This window comes from Mobula birostris, unplaced genomic scaffold (assembly GCF_030028105.1).
Source record: "Mobula birostris isolate sMobBir1 unplaced genomic scaffold, sMobBir1.hap1 scaffold_2384, whole genome shotgun sequence".
Classification (NCBI taxonomy): domain Eukaryota; kingdom Metazoa; phylum Chordata; class Chondrichthyes; order Myliobatiformes; family Myliobatidae; genus Mobula; species Mobula birostris.
Genome location: NW_027275433.1, coordinates 28470 through 46538, shown reverse-complemented (window position 1 = coordinate 46538; position 18069 = coordinate 28470). Strand labels below are relative to the sequence as shown.

The following is an 18069-nucleotide window of genomic DNA, read 5'->3' as shown; positions in this document are numbered from 1 at the left end:
GCGCCCGGAAGTCACGTCTCAGGTGTATAGAACTGCAGCTCGGCTGCACCTGGGGTATTACAGACAGTTCCGGTCGCCCCACTACAGGAAGGACGTTGAGGCTTCGGAGAGGGGGGGGCAGAAGAGGTCCCCGCGAGGCGGCCCGGTTTGGAGGGCGCGCGCTCTCGCCAGAGGCTGGACAAACCTGGGTTGTTTCCTCTGGTGATCCGACGGAGGTTTATAAGATTACGAGAGACACAGATAGGCGGACAATATCTCCCCCCCCCCTCACCCCACAAGGGCTGAAATGTCTAATACCAGAGGGCAGGCATTTAAGGTGAGAGGGGGTAGGTTCAAAGCCGATGTGAGGGGCAAGTGTGTGTTTTTTCTCCCCCCCCCCCCACACAGAGAATGGCGGGTCGCTGAAAACGCGCTGCCTGGGGCAGTGGGAGAGGCAGAAACATTAGAGATGTTTAGATAGATGTGAGGAAACACGAGGACATGGACATTGTTCAGCAGAGGGGATTAGATTCGCTGGCTATCCTGATAACTAATTTAATCGGTCCGGCACGACACAGCGGGCAACCCCCAGTTTGATCCCACCCCAATCGCGGGACGATTTACAATGACCGACCGGTACGTCGCGGGACCGAGGCACCTGGAGGAAACCCACGCGGTCACGGGGAGAGCGCGTACAAATTCCTCCCAGGGGACTGCGGGATCCAACTCAGAACGCCGACGACCGCCCCCCCCCAACCCCGCCGCCGTAACGGCATCGCGCCAGTCACTGCCCCGGGCCCTGGTATTTTTCGATCGTCCGGGCAAGCGGGGCCCGGGTGGGGCAAACGCAGTTTAATTCGGATAGGCGTGAGGCGCCGCGTCTTGGGGGCGTCTGGTTGAAGAAATACTTTCACAGTGAACGATGGGGGACAGAAGGACCTCGGGGGGGGGGGGGGGCAGGGGCGTGGTTCCCTGAAAGGGAAGTCACAGGGAGACGGGGCCGTGAGGGAGTCCCGGTAGATAACTCAGGGCAGGACTTCACAGCGTACGGCGGGGCCCCCGTGCAGAGTGGGGAAACAGAGGGACATCATGATACAGGGACTGGGATCGCCGATACAGGTCAGCTGGGGGAGGAGGAGGCGTCTGTCACGCCAGCCTTCGTCAGTCAGGGCACCGAGTGCGGGAGACAGGAGATCGCGTCGCAGTTGTACAAGATGTCAGTGAGGCCTCACTTACAGAAACATAGAAAATAGGTGCAGGAGTAGGCCATTCGGCCATTCAGAGCCTGCACCACCATTTATTATGATCGTGGCTGATCATCCAACTCAGAACCCTGTACCAGCCTTCCCTCCATACCCCCTGATCCCTTTAGCCACAAGGGCCGTATCTAACTCCCTCTTAAATATAGCCAATGAACTGGCCTCAACTGTTTCCTGTGGCAGAGAATTCCACAGATTCACCACTCTCTGTGTGAAGAAGTTTTTCCTCATCTCGGTCCTAAAAGGCTTCCCCTTTATCCTCAAGCTGTGACCCCTCGTTCTGGACTTCCCCAACATCGGGAACAATCTTCCTGCATCTAGCCTGTCCAATCCCTGTAGGATTTTATACGTTTCAATAAGATCCCCCCTCAATCTTCTAAATTCCAATGAGTATAAGCCCAGTTTATCCAGTCTTTCACCATATGAAAGTCCTGCCATCCCAGGAATCAATCTGGTGAACCTTCTTTGTACTCCCTCTATGGCAAGGATGTCTTTCCTCAGATTAGGGGACCAAAACTGCACACAATACTCCAGGTGTGGTCTCACCAAGGCCTTGTACAACTGCAGTAGTACCTCCCTGCTCCTGTACTCGAATCCTCTTGCTATGAATGCCAGCATACCATTCGCCTTTTTCACCGCCTGCTGTACCTGCATGCCCACTTTCAATGACTGGTGTATAATGACACTTGGGGTCCTGTGTTCCGCCTGCGTCGTCCTGCTGTGGGAAAGATGCCATCGAGCTGGGAAGAGCGCAGAGGGAGATCTGAGAGGATGTCGCCGGGACTCGAGAGCCTGAGTTACGGACAGATGTGGGGCAGGTTGGGACTGGAGCGCAGGGGTGACCTGACAGAGGTGTGTAAGACCCACGAGGGGCACAGATAGGGTGAATCCCACGATCCTGGCCATACCTTCTTGCGTTCGGTGGTCAAGACTGTCGCCTTGTCTTGAAGCTACAGAGGGACAGAGAGAATGAAGTGAGATACAAAGGACGATTTTCATGTCCCCGTTACCCCCTCATTCCCCAAGCCCCTTCACCATCAGTCAACACCTCCCGATGCTACACTACAGCCCATTTACATCACCGCCTCCCATCCCAAGGCCCTCGCTATATCGTCCCCCATTCGCTCCTCGCCGTCTCTGTCAACAGCTTCACCCCTATCGTCAAACTAAATCTCCCTCCGCGCCATCCCATCACACACTCCCGGGGTCAGACACAGAGTGAATCTCCCTCCGCACCGTCCCGTCACACACTCCCGGGGTCAGACACAGAGTGAATCTCCCTCCACACCGTCCCATCACACACTCCCGGGGGTCAGACACAGAGTGAATCTCCCTCCGCACCATCCCATCACACACTCCCGGGGTCAGACACAGAGTGAATCTCCCTCCGCACCGTCCCATGACACACTCCCGGGGTCAGACACAGAGTGAATCTCCCTCCGCACCGTCCCATCACACACTCCCGGGGTCAGAGACAGAGTGAATCTCCCTCCACACCGTCCCATCACACACTCCCGGGGTCAGACACAGAGTGAAGCTCCCTCCACACCGTCCCATCACACACTCCCGGGGTCAGACACACAGAGTGAATCTCCCTCCGCACCGTCCCATCACACACTCCCGGGGTCAGACACAGAGTGAATCTCCCTCCCCACCGTGCCATCACACACTCCCGGGGTCAGACACAGAGTGAATCTCCCTCCGCACCATCCCATCACACACTCCCGGGGTCAGACACAGAGTGAATCTCCCTCCACACCGTCCCATCACAGACTCCCGGGGTCAGACACAGAGTGAATCTCCCACCGCACCGTCCCATCACACACTCCCGGGGTCAGACACAGAGTGAATCTCCCTCCGCACCGTCCCATCACACACTCCCGGGGTCAGACACAGAGTGAATCTCCCTCCCCACCGTCCCATCACACACTCCCGGGGTCAGACACAGAGTGAATCTCCCTCCGCACCGTCCCGTCACACACTCCCGAGTGAATCTCCCTCCGTACCGTCCCATCACACACTCCCTGAGGTTGAGCGGCTTGAGAGAGCGTTGCTTGACCTGGAGTCCCACCTCGGTCCGACCGCTGGAGACCAACAGCTGTGGCAGGAATACCAGGAGAAGAAGGACGCACTAAGGAACCTGCAGCTTCAGCAGTCCCGAGGTGCGTACGTGAGGTCACGGATCCAAATGCTGCAGGATTTGGACCGTGGCTCACCCTTCTTCTACTCGTTGGAAAGGTGGCGGGGAGTTCAAAAGCAGCTAGTGGAGCTGCTGGCTGCCGATGGCTCCTCCATCACGGACCCTGATGGAATTAACAACGAGGTCCGTTCATTCTATCGGTCCTTATTCTCGCCTGATCCGTCAAATGCGGAGGCGTGTAATGAGGTCTGGGAGGATTTGCCGAAGGTCAGCCCAGAGGACGCAGTGCGTCTGGATGCCCCCCTGACTCGGGAGGAGCTGTCCACTGCCCTTCGGCAACTCCGGAGGGGCAAGTCCCCTGGTTTGGATGGACTGAGTGTTGAGTTTTATCAGGCTTTTTGGGATGTCCTGGGGGATGATTACAGCCTTGTCCTAGGGGAGAGCCTAGCCACTGGAGAAATGCCCCTCTCATGGCGGAGAGCTGTTGTGGTCCTACTGCCCAAGAAGGGAGACCTCCGCCTGCTAAAGAACTGGCGGCCGGTCTCCCTCTTGTGCGTGGACTACAAGATCTTCGCCCGGGCAATGGCCAACCGTCTGGGTTCGGTAATTGGACAGGTGGTCCATCCTGACCAATCTTATACAGTCCCGGGCCGCTCCATCCAGGACAATGTCCACCTAGTACGGGACCTGATCCACCTACTCCAGGAGACTGGGACCCCGGCAGCGTTTCTTTCTCTTGACCAGGAGAAGGCTTTTGACCGGGTGGACCACAGTTTCCTGGTGGGCACCCTGCAGGCTTTTGGGCTCGGACCACACTTTGTGGCCCGAGTTCGGCTCCTGTACTCTGCCGCAGAGTGCCTAGTTAAAATTAATGGATCATTGACAGGACCTATCCACTCCCGAAGAGGAGTGCGTCAAGGGTGCCCCATGTCCGGTCAACTGTATGCGATCTGTGTCGAGCCATTCCTCGGCCTTCTTCGGCGAAGGCTGACAGGTCTGGTTCTGCGCGAACCGGACATGGGGGTCGTCCTCTCGGCCTACGCCGATGACGTACTCCTCATGATGACAGACCCCTGTGACCTGCGGAGGATGCGCGAGTGCCAAGATGTTTTCTCGGCGGCATCCTCCGCCAGGATCAACTGGGCGAAATGTTCCGGACTCTTAGTAGGCCAGTGGCAGGTGGACTCCCTGCCGGAGGAGATGAGAGCTTTTGAGTGGAGCACCAGACGTCTTCTCTATCTGGGAGTCTACCTGAGTCCTTCTGGGGAGACCTGGCTGGCGAACTGGCAGGACCTGGAGACAAAGGTCATGGCCCGGCTAGGGCGCTGGTCAGGCCTTCTCAGGGTGCTTTCCTATCGAGGCAGGGTGGTGGTCATAAACCAGCTGGTGGCCTCCATGTTGTGGTACCGGATGGTCACCTTGGCCCCCCCTGCCCCTTTTGTCGCAAGAATGCAGAGGAAGCTAGTGGACTTCTTCTGGGGAAACAGGAAGCACTGGGTCTCTGCAGCGGTTCTGAGTCTCCCAGAAGGAGAGGGCGGACAGTCGCTGGTGTGTGTACGCACACGACTGGCGGCTCTCCGCCTCAGGACGCTGCAGAGATTCCTGTACGCCGAGCACCCTCCCAGGTGGCACGTGTTGGCGACTTTCTTCCTCCGGAGGGGCTGCTGTCTTGCCGAAGATATGCAGCTACCACCGGCGGGCGTCAGCCGTGCTGCTTTGCAGAGGCTGCCCGGCTTCTATCAGGACCTACTGAGAGTCTGGAACATGGTTGCCTCAGGCCGGGAATCCCCTCCTCTGGCAGAGGGCGGGGTCCTGGCCGACCCTTGCCCTGTCTCAACGGATGTCAGTGCGGCTCAGGTGTGTGGAACGACTCGGGCTGAGCTGCTCGTCGGGCCCAGGCCCCGCAGCCTTACCCGAGAGACGAATCCACACAACTTGAGCCGTCTTTCATCAACACCCACAATCCCATTTAGGGATGCAGGCAGGAGGTACCTTTATGGGCTGCTGCTCCACACCCTCCACTTCCTAGCATTTGTCCACCGTCCCGACACGCCATGGCGGTCGGTCTTTCCACCTGGAGGTGAGGGGGGTCCCCAGTGGAAGTCCCTCTACAAGGGAGTCCTTCCCATGCACCTTGGGGATCTCGGCTGGAGGGTGCTGCATAAAGCGGTGCCCTGCAATAAGTTCTTTAGTTTGTACACGGATCTCCCAGCCGCGTGTCACTTCTGCGGGCTGGAGGAGACCGTGTACCATATGTACGTGGAGTGTGTGAGGCTGCAGCCCCTTTTCGCGTATTTGCGTGGGCTGCTTCTCGCCTTCTGGTTGCATTTCAGTCCCACCCTATTCATATATGGTCATCCAGTAAGGAGGGGGGCACAGAGGGATGAGGATGTCCTTGTCAACTTGCTCCTGGGGCTGGCGAAAATTGCCATCCGTGGCTCCTGGAAAAGGGTGGCAGGAGGTTCTCCCCGGGCGGACTGCCTGGCTATGTTTAGGGGGTATGTTCGAGCCCGGGTGAACATTGAAAAGGAATACGCGCAGTCCACGGCGACCGTCGAGATGTTCCGGGACCGTTGGGCTCCGCGGGGTGTAAATGCCATCATTGACGAGGATGGCAATATATTGGTTTAACATGTATTGTCTGTTTGTAGTGTAGTAAATGTGTTATTCACTGGGTTTGTAAATATTGTATAGCACCGACATTTGTAATAAAGAATTTTGTTAAAAAAAAAAAAAAAAAAAAAAAAAAGGGGTCAGACACAGAGTGAAGCTCTCTCCTCACCGTCCCATCACACACTCCCGGGGTCAGACACAGAGTGAAGCTCTCTCCTCACCGTCCCATCCCACACTCCCGGAGTCAGACACAGAGTGAATCTCCCTCCGCACTGTCCCATCACACACTCCCGGGGTCAGACACAGAGTGAATCTCCCTCCACACCGTCCCATCACACACTCCCGGGTTCAGGAGTACACAGTATCGAGAGGTCACTCACCTTCTGAATGATCTCTGGGGTCATAGCCACTTGCTCGTTGACGTCCATGGGCTCCCCAGCTCCCTGCACAGATGCCGGAAACAAGGACAGAGAAACATGATGAGGACAGAATCAGGGTTCGTGATCGACGGGGCGGGGGGGTGGGTGGCTGAGCCCAAACTTTCAGCGAGCGGCACACGGTGACAAAGCAGCTCCGAGAGGCTTCAACGTTCGGAAATGTGGATCCCGGCCAGCACCCTCATCAAAACCCGGCAGCCAACACCACCTGCAGGCACCAACACAGCCCGGGGCCCCATGTCCCCACTGGGATACGGCATCGCAAGATGGGCAGGCGGATGGCGCTCGGGGGGGGGGAGAGAGAGAGAGAGCGCGAAAGAGGAGAGAGAGAGAGCGCGAAAGAGGAGAGAGGGAGAGCGCGAAAGAGGAGAGAGGGGGGAGAGGAAAAGGGGAAGGATGAGGGAGAGAGACAGAGACAGAGACACAGTTTGAACTCTCCCAGCGGAGGTTGCGAGGACCCCTGGGGGAGTGTTGAGGAGTGGATAGGGATGGGGAAGGAGGGGATAGGGATGGGGAAGGAGGGGATAGGGATGGGGAAGGAGGGGATAGGGATGGGGAAGGAGGGGGTAGGGATGGGGAAGGAGGGGTAGGGATGGGGAAGGAGGGGTAGGGATGGGGAAGGAGTGGTAGGGATAGGGAAGGAGGAATGGGGATGGGGAAGGAGGGATAGGGATGGGGAAGGAGGGATAGAGATGGGGAAGGAGAGATGGGGAAGGAGGGGATAGGGATGAGGAAGGATAGGAATGGGGAAGGAGGGGGTGAGGATGGGGACGGAGGGAGAGGAATGGGGAAGGAGGGTCGGGATGGGGGAGGAGGAGGTAGCGATGGGGAAGGAGGGCAGGGATGGGGAAGGAGGGGATAGTGCTGGGGAAGGAGGAGATAGTGCTGGGGAAGGAGGGGATAGTGCTGGGGAAGGAGGGTTAGGGATGGGGAAGGAGGGGATAGTGCTGGGGAAGGAGGAGATAGTGCTGGGGAAGGAGGAGATAGTGCTGGGGAAGGAGGGGATAGTGCTGGGGAAGGAGGGGATAGTGCTGGGGAAGGAGGGGATAGTGCTGGGGAAGGAGGGTTAGGGATGGGGAAGGAGAGACGGGGAAGGAGGGATAGGGATGGGGAGGAGAGATGGGGAAGGAGGGGATAGGGATGGGGAAGGAGGGATAGGAATGGGGAAGGAGGGGGTGAGGATGGGGACGGAGGGAGAGGAATGGGGAAGGAGGGTCAGGATGGGGAAGGAGGGGATAGTGCTGGGGAAGGAGGGGATAGTGCTGGGGAAGGAGGGTTAGGGATGGGGAAGGAGGGTCGGGATGGGGAAGGAGGGTCGGGATGGGGAAGGAGGGTCGGGATGGGGAAGGAGGAGGTAGCGATGGGGAAGGAGGGCAGGGATGGGGAAGGAGGGCAGGGATGGGGAAGGAGGGCAGCGATGGGGAAGGAGGGTAGCGATGGGGAAGGAGGGCAGGGATGGGGAAGGAGGGGATAGTGCTGGGGAAGGAGGGTTAGGGACGGGGAAGGAGGGTTAGGGACGGGGAAGGAGGGCAGGGATGGGGAAGGAGGGCAAGGATGGGGAAGGAGGGTCGGGATGGGGAAGGAGGGTCGGGATGGGGAAGGAGGGGATAGTGCTGGGGAAGGAGGGTTAGGGATGGGGAAGGAGGGTCAGGATGGGGAAGGAGGGTCGGGATGGGGAAGGAGGAGGTAGCGATGGGGAAGGAGGGCAGGGATGGGGAAGGAGGGCAGCGATGGGGAAGGAGGGTAGCGATGGGGAAGGAGGGCAGGGATGGGGAAGGAGGGGATAGTGCTGGGGAAGGAGGGTCGGGATGGGGAAGGAGGGTTAGGGACGGGGAAGGAGGGCAGGGATGGGGAAGGAGGGGATAGTGCTGGGGAAGGAGGGGATAGTGCTGGGGAAGGAGGGTCGGGAGGGCGAGGTACTCACCGGCGCACTGGCGGGGGCGACAGGTGCAGCCTGAGGCACAGTCAGGCCGGCCTGGGGCTTGAGCGTGGCCAGAGCTGGGGAGAGAAACCGCAGTTGTCAGCGGGACACCAGTCACCATCCCAACCCCTCACCCTGGTGACCCCCCCACGCCGGCCCCATCCCTCCGCCCCGCCCCGCGACACCCACCTTCCCGGGCGGCGGTAACCTCCTTGGTGAGCCGGGCGATGACTCGACAGGCTGCGTCGTGCTGGTACAGGGCGTGCGAGAGCTCCTGGCGGGTCGTCTGCAGCTGCTGTCTCAGCGTGAAGCTGTGCAGCATCACCGCGTCCTGCGGGCCGGGGCGGTAAGGCAGATCAGGGTCAGGTCCGGCACAGAGAGACGCCATGCCCGTGTAACCCACTCCCAGGGGTCTGTCATCTCCAATTCATCGTCACCCCCACCGAACCCCTGAGTTAAACCCCAGACCTGTAACCCCCACCCGGGGGTCTGTCATCTCCAATATAACATCACCTCCCCCCCTGGATTAAACCCCAGACCTGCAACCCACTCCCGGGGGTCTGTCATCTCCAATTCATCGTCACCCCCACCGAACCCCTGGATTAAACCCCAAACCTGTAACCCCCACCCGGGGGTCTGTCATCTCCAATTCATCGTCACCCCCACAGAACCCCTGAGTTAAACCCCAGACCTGTAACCCCCACCCAGGGGTCTGTCATCTCCAATATAACATCACCTCCCCCGCTGGATTAAACCCCAGACCTGCAACCCACTCCCGGGGGTCTGTCATCTCCAATTCATCGTCACCCCCACCGAACCCCTGGGTTAAACCCCAGACCTGTAACGCCCACCCTGGGGTCTGTCATCTCCAATATAACATCACCTCCCCCCCTGGATTAAACCCCAGACCTGCAACCCACTCCCGGGGGTCTGTCATCTCCAATTCATCGTCACCCCCACCGAACCCCTGAGTTAAACCCCAGACCTGTAACACCCACCCGGGGGTCTGTCATCTCCAATATAACATCACCTCCCCCGCTGGATTAAACCCCAGACCTGTAACCCCCACCCAGGGGCTGTCATCTCCAATATAACATCACCTCCCCCGCAGGTTAAACCCCAAACCTGTAACCCCCACCCGGGGGTCTGTCATCCCCAATATAACATCACCTCCCCCCCTGGATTAAACCCCAGACCTGTAACCCTCTCCCGGGGGTCTGTCATCTCCAATTCATCGTCACCCCCACCGAACCCCTGGATTAAACCCCAGACCTGTAACCCCCACCCAGGGGCTGTCATCTCCAATATAACATCACCTCCCCCCCAGGTTAAACCCCAAACCTGTAACCCACTCCCAGGGGTCTGTCATCTCCAATATAACATCACCTCCCCCACCAAACCCCCGGATTAAACCCCAGACCTGTAACCTACTCCCGGGGGTCTGTCATCTCCAATATAACATCACCTCCCCCCCTGGATTAAACCCCAGACCTGTAACCCCCACCCGGGGGTCTGTCATCTCCAATATAACATCACCTCCACCACTGAACCCCTGGGTTAAACCCCAGACCTGTAACCCCCACCCAGGGGCTGTCATCTCCAATATAACATCACCTCCCCCCCAGGTTAAACCCCAGACCTGTAACCCACTCCCGGGGGTCTGTCATCTCCAATATAACATCACCTCCCCCACCAAACCCCCGGATTAAACCCCAGACCTGTAACCTACTCCCGGGGGTCTGTCATCTCCAATATAACATCACCTCCCCCCCTGGATTAAACCCCAGACCTGTAACCCCCACCCGGGGGTCTGTCATCTCCAATATAACATCACCTCCACCACTGAACCCCTGGGTTAAACCCCAGACCTGTAACCCACTCCCAGGGGTCTGTCATCTCCAATATAACATCACCTCCCCCACCAAACCCCCGGATTAAACCCCAGACCTGTAACCTACTCCCGGGGGTCTGTCATCTCCAATATAACATCACCTCCCCCCCCGGATTAAACCCCAGACCTGTAACCCACTCCCGGGGGTCTGTCATCTCCAATTCATCGTCACCCCCACCGAACCCCTGGGTTAAACCCCAGACCTGTAACCCCCACCCGGGGGTCTGTCATCTTCAATATAACATCACCTTCCCCCCAAACCCCTGGGTTAAACCCCAGACCTGTAACCCCCACCCGGGGGTCTATCATCTCCAATATAACATCACCTCCCCCACTGGGTTAAACCTCAGACCTGTAACCCCCACCCGGGGGTCTGTCATATCCAATATAACCTCACCTCCCCCACCAAACCCCTGGGTTAAACCCCAGACCTGTAACCCACTCCCGGGGTCTGTCATCTCCAATTCATCGTCACCCCCACCGAACCCCTGAGTTAAACCCCAGACCTGTAACCCCCACCCGGGGGTCTGTCATCTCCAATATAACATCACCTCCCCCCCGAACCCCTGGGTTAAACCCCAGACCTGTAACTCCCACCCGGGGGTCTGTCATCTCCAATATAACATCACCTCCTCCCCGGATTAAACCCCAGACCTGTAACCTACTCCCAGGAGTCTGTCATCTCCAATATAACATCACCTCCCCCACCGAACCCCTGGATTAGACCCTAGACCTGTAACCCCCGCTCAGGGGTCTGTCATCTCCAATATAACATCACCTCCCCCCCTGGGTTAAAACCCAGACCTGTAACCCCCACAAGAGGGTCTGTCATCTCCAATATAACATCACCTCCCCCCCAGATTAAACCCCAGACCTGTAACCCCCGCCGGGGGGTCTGTCATCTCCAATATAACATCACCTCCCCCCCAGATTAAACCCCAGACCTGTAACCTACTCCCAGGAGTCTGTCATCTCCAATATAACATCACCTCCCCCACCAAACCCCTGGATTAGACCCCAGACCTGTAACCCCCGCTCAGGGGTCTGTCATCAATATAACATCACCTCCCTCCCTGGGTTAAACCCCAGACCTCTAACCCCCTCCCGGGGTCTGTCATCTCCAATATAACATCACCTCCCCCACCGAACCCCTGGATTAGACCCTAGACCTGTAACCCCCGCTCAGGGGTCTGTCATCTCCAATATAACATCACCTCCCCCCCTGGGTTAAAACCCAGACCTGTAACCCCCACAAGGGGGTCTGTCATCTCCAATATAACATCACCTCCCCCCCAGATTAAACCCCAGACCTGTAACCCCCGCCGGGGGGTCTGTCATCTCCAATATAACATCACCTCCCCCCCAGATTAAACCCCAGACCTGTAACCCACTCCCGGGGGTCTATCATTTCCAATATAACATCACCTTCCCCCCGAACCCCTGGGTTAAACCCCAGACCTGTAACCCCCACCCGGGGTTCTATCATCTCCAATTCATCATCACCCCCACCAAAGTCCCGGATTAAACCCCAGACCTGTAACCCCCACCCGGGGGTCTGTCATCTCCAATATAACATCACCTCCCCCACCAAACCCCTGGGTTAAACCCCAGACCTGTAACCCACTCCCGGGGGTCCATCATGTCTGATATAACATCACCTCCCCCCCGAACCCCTGGATTAGACCCCAGACTTGTAACCCACTCCCAGGGGCCTGTCATTTCCAATATAACCCACCCCCAAACCCCTGGATTAGATCCCAGTCTCTAACCCACTCCCCAAGATCCGTAATGTCCAATATAACATCACCAACACTCCCCCAACCCCTGGATTAGATCCCAGTCTGTAACCCACTCCCAGTGATCTATAATTCTATATATAAACCCCCAAAACCCCTGGATTAGATCCCAGTCTGTAACCCACTCCCAGTGATCTATTATTCTGTATATAAACCCCCAAAACCCCTGGATTAGATCCCAGTCTGTAACCCACTCCCAGGGATCTGTTATTCTATATACAACTCCCCCCACCCCCCCAAAACCGTGGATTAGATCTCAACCTGTAACCCACTCCCGGGGATCTGTTATTCTATATATAACTCCCCCCACCCCCCGAAACCCCGGATTAGATCCCAACCTGTAACCCACTCCTGGGGATCTGTTATCCTATATATACAGAGTGATCAGCAGCACTGGAGCTCCACAGGGGACTGTCTTGTCTCCCTTTCTCTTCACCATTTACACCTCGGACTTCAACCACTGCACAGAGTCTTGTCATCTTCAGAAGTTTTCTGATGACTCTGCCATAGTTAGATGCATCAGCAAGGGAGATGAGGCTGACTACAGGGCTACGGTAGGAAACTTTGTCACAGGGTGTGAGCAGAATTATCTGCAGCGTAATGTGAAAAAGACTAAGGAGCTGGTGGTAGACCTGAGGAGAGCTAAGGTACCGGTGACCCCTGTTTCCATGCAGGGGGTCAGTGTGGACATGGTGGAGGATTACAGATACCTGGGGATTGAATTGACAATAAACTGGACTGGTCAAAGAACACTGAGGCTGTCTACAGGAAGGGTCAGAGCCGTCTCTATTTCCTGAGGAGACTGAGGTCCTTTAACATCTGCCGGGCGATGCTGAGGATGTTCTACGAGTCTGTGGTGGCCAGTGCGATCATGTTTGCTGTTGTGTGCTGGGGCAGCAGGCTGAGGGTAGCAGACACCAACAGAATCAACAAACTCATTCGTAAGGCCAGTGATGTTGTGGGGATGGAACTGGACTCTCTGATGGTGGTGTCTGAAAAGAGGATGCTGTCCAATTTGCATGCCATCTTGGACAATGTCTCCCGTCCACTACATAATGTACTGGTTGGGCACAGGAGTACATTCAGCCAGAGACTCATTCCACCGAGATGCAACACAGAGCGTCATAGGAAGTCATTCCTGCCTGTGGCCATCAAACTTTACAACTCCTCCCTTGGAGGGTCAGACACCCTGAGCCAATAGGGTGGTCCTGGACTTATTTCATAATTTACTGGCATAATTTACGTATTACTATTTAACTATTTATGGTTCTATTGCTATTTATTATTTATGGTGCAACTGTAACGAAAACCAATTTCCCCCGGGATCAATAAAGTATGACTATGACTATAAACCCCCTGAACCCCCGGATTAGATCCCAGCCTGTAACCCACTCCTGGTGATCTGTTATTCTATATATAAACCCCCAAAACCCCTGGATTAGATCCCAGCCTGTAACACACTCCCAGGGATCTGGAATTCTATATATAAACCCCCAAAACCCCTGGATTAGATCCCAGCCTGTAACCCACTCCCAGGGATCTGTTATTCTATATATAAACACCCCCCGAACCCCTGGATTAGATCCCAGCCTGTAACCCACTCCCGGTGATCTGTTATTCTATATATAAAACCCCCGAACCCCTGGATTAGATCCCAGTCTGTAACCCACTCCCGGAGATCTGTTATTCTATATATAACCCCCCCCAAACCCCTGGATTAGATCCCAGCCTGTAACCCACTCCCAGGGATCTGTTATTCTATATAAACTCCCTGAACCCCTGGATTAGAACCCACCCTATAATCCACTCCCGGGGATCTGTTATTATATAAACACCCTCCCGAACACCTGGATTAGATCCCAGCCTGTAACCCACTCCCGGGGATCTGTTATTCTATATATAAAACCCCCGAACCCCTGGATTAGATCCCAGCCTGTAACCCACTCCCGGAGATCTGTTATTCTATATATAAACCCCCAAAACTCCTGGATTAGATTCCAGTCTGCAACCCACTCCCGGGGATCTGTTATTCTATATATAAACCCCCGAACTCCTGGATTAGATCCCAGTCTGTAACCCACTCCCGGAGATCTGTTATTCTATATATAACCCCCCCCAAACCCCTGGATTAGATCCCAGCCTGTAACCCACTCCCAGGGATCTGTTATTCTATATAAACTCCCTGAACCCCTGGATTAGAACCCACCCTATAATCCACTCCCGGGGATCTGTTATTATATAAACACCCTCCCGAACACCTGGATTAGATCCCAGCCTGTAACCCACTCCCGGGGATCTGTTATTCTATATATAAAACCCCCGAACCCCTGGATTAGATCCCAGCCTGTAACCCACTCCCGGAGATCTGTTATTCTATATATAAACCCCCAAAACTCCTGGATTAGATTCCAGTCTGCAACCCACTCCCGGGGATCTGTTATTCTATATATAAACCCCCGAACTCCTGGATTAGATCCCAGTCTGTAACCCACTCCCGGAGATCTGTTATTCTATATATAACCCCCCCCAAACCCCTGGATTAGATCCCAGCCTGTAACCCACTCCCAGGGATCTGTTATTCTATATAAACTCCCTGAACCCCTGGATTAGAACCCACCCTATAATCCACTCCCGGGGATCTGTTATTATATAAACACCCTCCCGAACACCTGGATTAGATCCCAGCCTGTAACCCACTCCCGGGGATCTGTTATTCTATATATAATACCCCCGAACCCCTGGATTAGATCCCAGCCTGTAACCCACTCCCAGAGATCTGTTATTCTATATATAAACCCCCAAAACCCCTGGATTAGATTCCAGTCTGCAACCCACTCCCAGGGATCTGTTATTTTATATATAAACCCACCGAACCACCGGATTAGATCCCAGCCTGTAACCCACTCCTGGGGATCGGTTATTTTGTATATAAACCCCCCCGAACCCCTGGTTTAGAACCCAGCCTATAATCCTCTCCCGGGGATCTGTTATTCTATATATAACCCCCCCCCAAACCGAACCCCTAGATTAGATTACAGCTTGTAACCCACTCCCGGGGATCTGGTATTCTATATATTAAACCCCCATGAACCCTGGATTAGATCCCAGCCTGTAACCCCAGTCCCAGGGATCTGTTATTCAATATATAAACACCGTCCCGAACCCCTGGATTAAAACCCATCCTATAATCCACTCCCGGGCATCTGTTATTCTATATATAAACCCCCGGAACCGCCGGATTAGATCCCAGCCTGTAACCCGCTCCCGGGGATCTGGAATTCTGCATACAAAGCCCCCGAACCCCTGGATTAGACCCCGACCTACCCACTCGTCCTGCAGTGCTTTCAAGATGGCTGGGATACTGGTGGCAGACGGAGGCTTTGGACGAATTGGGTGGCTGGCTGTGTGGGGGAGAGAGAGAGAGAGAGAGAGATGGAACGGTATGAGAGTCCGTTGACGAGAAGACCGTGGGGACGGTACGGATGAGGGGAAGGGGAGCGGGAGGACGAAGGGGAGCAGGTGGATGTGCGAGGGTAGGGACCTGTGGCACGGTGGAGGGGGTGGTGAGGGTGGGAGGGGTTTTTAAGGGGTTCGGGAGAGCGGTGGGCGAAAGCGGGTGCGAGACCGGAGATGGGGAGCCAAGATTGGGGACGGCTGACGCTGGGGATGGGGAGGGGAGAGCCGGGAGGGTGGGGAAAGTGGGCAGGAGGGAGGGGGAGGGTCTCGGCTCCCACCCTTGATGTCGATGAGCTGGTCCTCGGACAGGGGCTGCCCGTTGATAGGGTCGGTCCCATTCTCAGCGATGTACTTCTCGATCAGCCGGCGCTCGAACACGTGGTTGGACACGGGCGACACGCAAGGGTGCTCGGGCACCTCGTTTGAGACTGGGGAGGGAGCAAGGACCAGGTTAGTGACTGACTTCACCCCCTCTCTCCCCTATACCCCTCCCCGTCTCTCTCCGTCACCCCCTCCCTCCCCGTGTCCGTCACACCCTCCGTCCCCTACACCCCTCCCCGTGTCCGTCACACCCTCCGTCCCCGTGTCCATCACACCCTCCGTCCCCTACGCCCCTCCCCATCTCCATCACACCCTCCCTCCCCTACACCCCTTCCCGTCTCCATCACTCCCTCCCTCCCCGTCTCAGTCACTCCCTCCCCGACTCCGTCACCCCCACCCTCCCCTACACCCCTCCCCATCTCCGTCACCCCCTCCCTCCCCTACACCCCTCCCCGTGTCCGTCACACCCTCCCTCCCCTACACCCCTTCCCGTCTCCATCACTCCCTCCCTCCCCGTCTCAGTCACTCCCTCCCCGACTCCATCACCCCCACCCTCCCCTACACCCCTCCCCATCTCCGTCACCCCCTCCCTCCCCTACACCCCTCCCCGTCTCCGTCACCCCCTCCCTCCCCTACACCCCTCCCCGTCTCCGTCACCCCTCCCCGACTCCGTCACCCCCACCCTCCCCTACACCCCTCCCCATCTCCGTCACCCCCTCCCTCCCCTACACCCCTCCCCGTGTCCGTCACACCCTCCCTCCCCTACACCCCTTCCCGTCTCCATCACTCCCTCCCTCCCCGTCTCAGTCACTCCCTCCCTGACTCCGTCACCCCCACCCTCCCCTACACCCCTCCCCATCTCCGTCACCCCCTCCCTCCCCTACACCCCTCCCCGTGTCCGTCACACCCTCCCTCCCCTACACCCCTTCCCGTCTCCATCACTCCCTCCCTCCCCGTCTCAGTCACTCCCTCCCCGACTCCATCACCCCCACCCTCCCCTACACCCCTCCCCATCTCCGTCACCCCCTCCCTCCCCTACACCCCTCCCCGTCTCCGTCACCCCCTCCCTCCCCTACACCCCTCCCCGTCTCCGTCACCCCTCCCCGACTCCGTCACCCCCTCCCTCCCCTATACCCCTCCCCATCTCTGTCACCCCACTCCCTCCCCGTGTCCGTCACACCCTCCGTCCCCTACGCCCCTCCCCATGTTCGTCACACCCTCCGTCCCCTACGCCCCTCCCCCCCTACACCCCTCCCCGTCTCCATCACTCCCTCCCTCCCCGTCTCAGTCACTCCCTCCCTGACTCCATCACCCCCACCCTCCCCTGCACCCCTCCCCATCTCCGTCACCCCCTCCCTCCCCTACACCCCTTCCCGTCTCCGTCACCCCCCCCTCCCCTACACCCCTCCCTGTCTCCGTCACCCCCTCCCTCCCCTACACCCCTCCCCGTCTCCGTCACCCCTCCCTCCCCCTACACCCCTCCCCGTCACCCCCTCCCTCCCCTTCACCACTCGTCTCCATCACTCCCTCCCTCCCCAACATACCTCCCCATCTCCGTCAGCCACTCCCTCCCCATCCATCACCCCCTCCCTTCCCACCCCATTTCCATCAACCGCTCCCTCCCCTCCCAGTACCTCCCCATCTCCATCATCCCGTCCCTCCCCTACGCCCCTCCACTTCTTCGTCACCCATCCCTGTCTCCGTTACCCCCTCCCTTCCTCACCTTTTCCAGGAACCTCTCCATCTCCTCTGCCCGCCCCTAACTACCAATATCTTTGATTACCGTCAGTAGCGTGCCCGGTAACCGGCCCCAGGGCTGTGACCGTGTTAGAAATAACTCACACACGAGGAAATCTGCAGATGCTGGAATTTCAACCAACACGCCAAAAAGTTGTGTTGGCATCTCTAGGAAGAGGTACAAGTCGACGTTTCGGGCCGAGACGGTCTCAGCCCGAAACGTCGACTGTACCTCTTCCTAGAGATGCTGCCTGGCCTGCTGCGTTCACCAGCAACTGTTTTGTGTGTTGCTTGAAATAACTCATGGTCTGTTCCCGATGGAAAACAGGGATCGATTAGTCTCAATTTTTAACCTGCTACGAGGTTTCACACTGAACAAGAAAGACTTTGCTTCCTGAATATTTTTGGGTGGACTTTCTGGATTTCGGTCTGCTGATCACGAAAATCAACATGGAATTTCCCAACGATGCACCATTTTTAAAAATCGCCTATATTTGTTATCTCAACTCATTATTCTAG

The 18069-nt window shown here is 56.9% G+C and overlaps 1 protein-coding gene across 1 annotated transcript in view; it reads right to left on the bottom strand.

Annotated features, from left to right (window-relative positions):
• LOC140192736 (pre-mRNA-processing factor 19) overlaps positions 1-18069 on the bottom strand; it is a gene marked incomplete at its 3' end in the record, with an annotated part of 36903 nt that overhangs the window by 4749 nt on the left and 14085 nt on the right. Inside the window, exons 2-7 of the mRNA XM_072250242.1 lie at positions 15771-15920; positions 15361-15437; positions 8539-8680; positions 8353-8426; positions 6372-6434; positions 2147-2188 (exon numbers count right to left, since the gene is read on the bottom strand). Coding sequence (XP_072106343.1) covers positions 2147-2188; positions 6372-6434; positions 8353-8426; positions 8539-8680; positions 15361-15437; positions 15771-15920 — 548 coding nt within the window. The remainder of the gene's footprint in view (positions 1-2146; positions 2189-6371; positions 6435-8352; positions 8427-8538; positions 8681-15360; positions 15438-15770; positions 15921-18069) is intronic.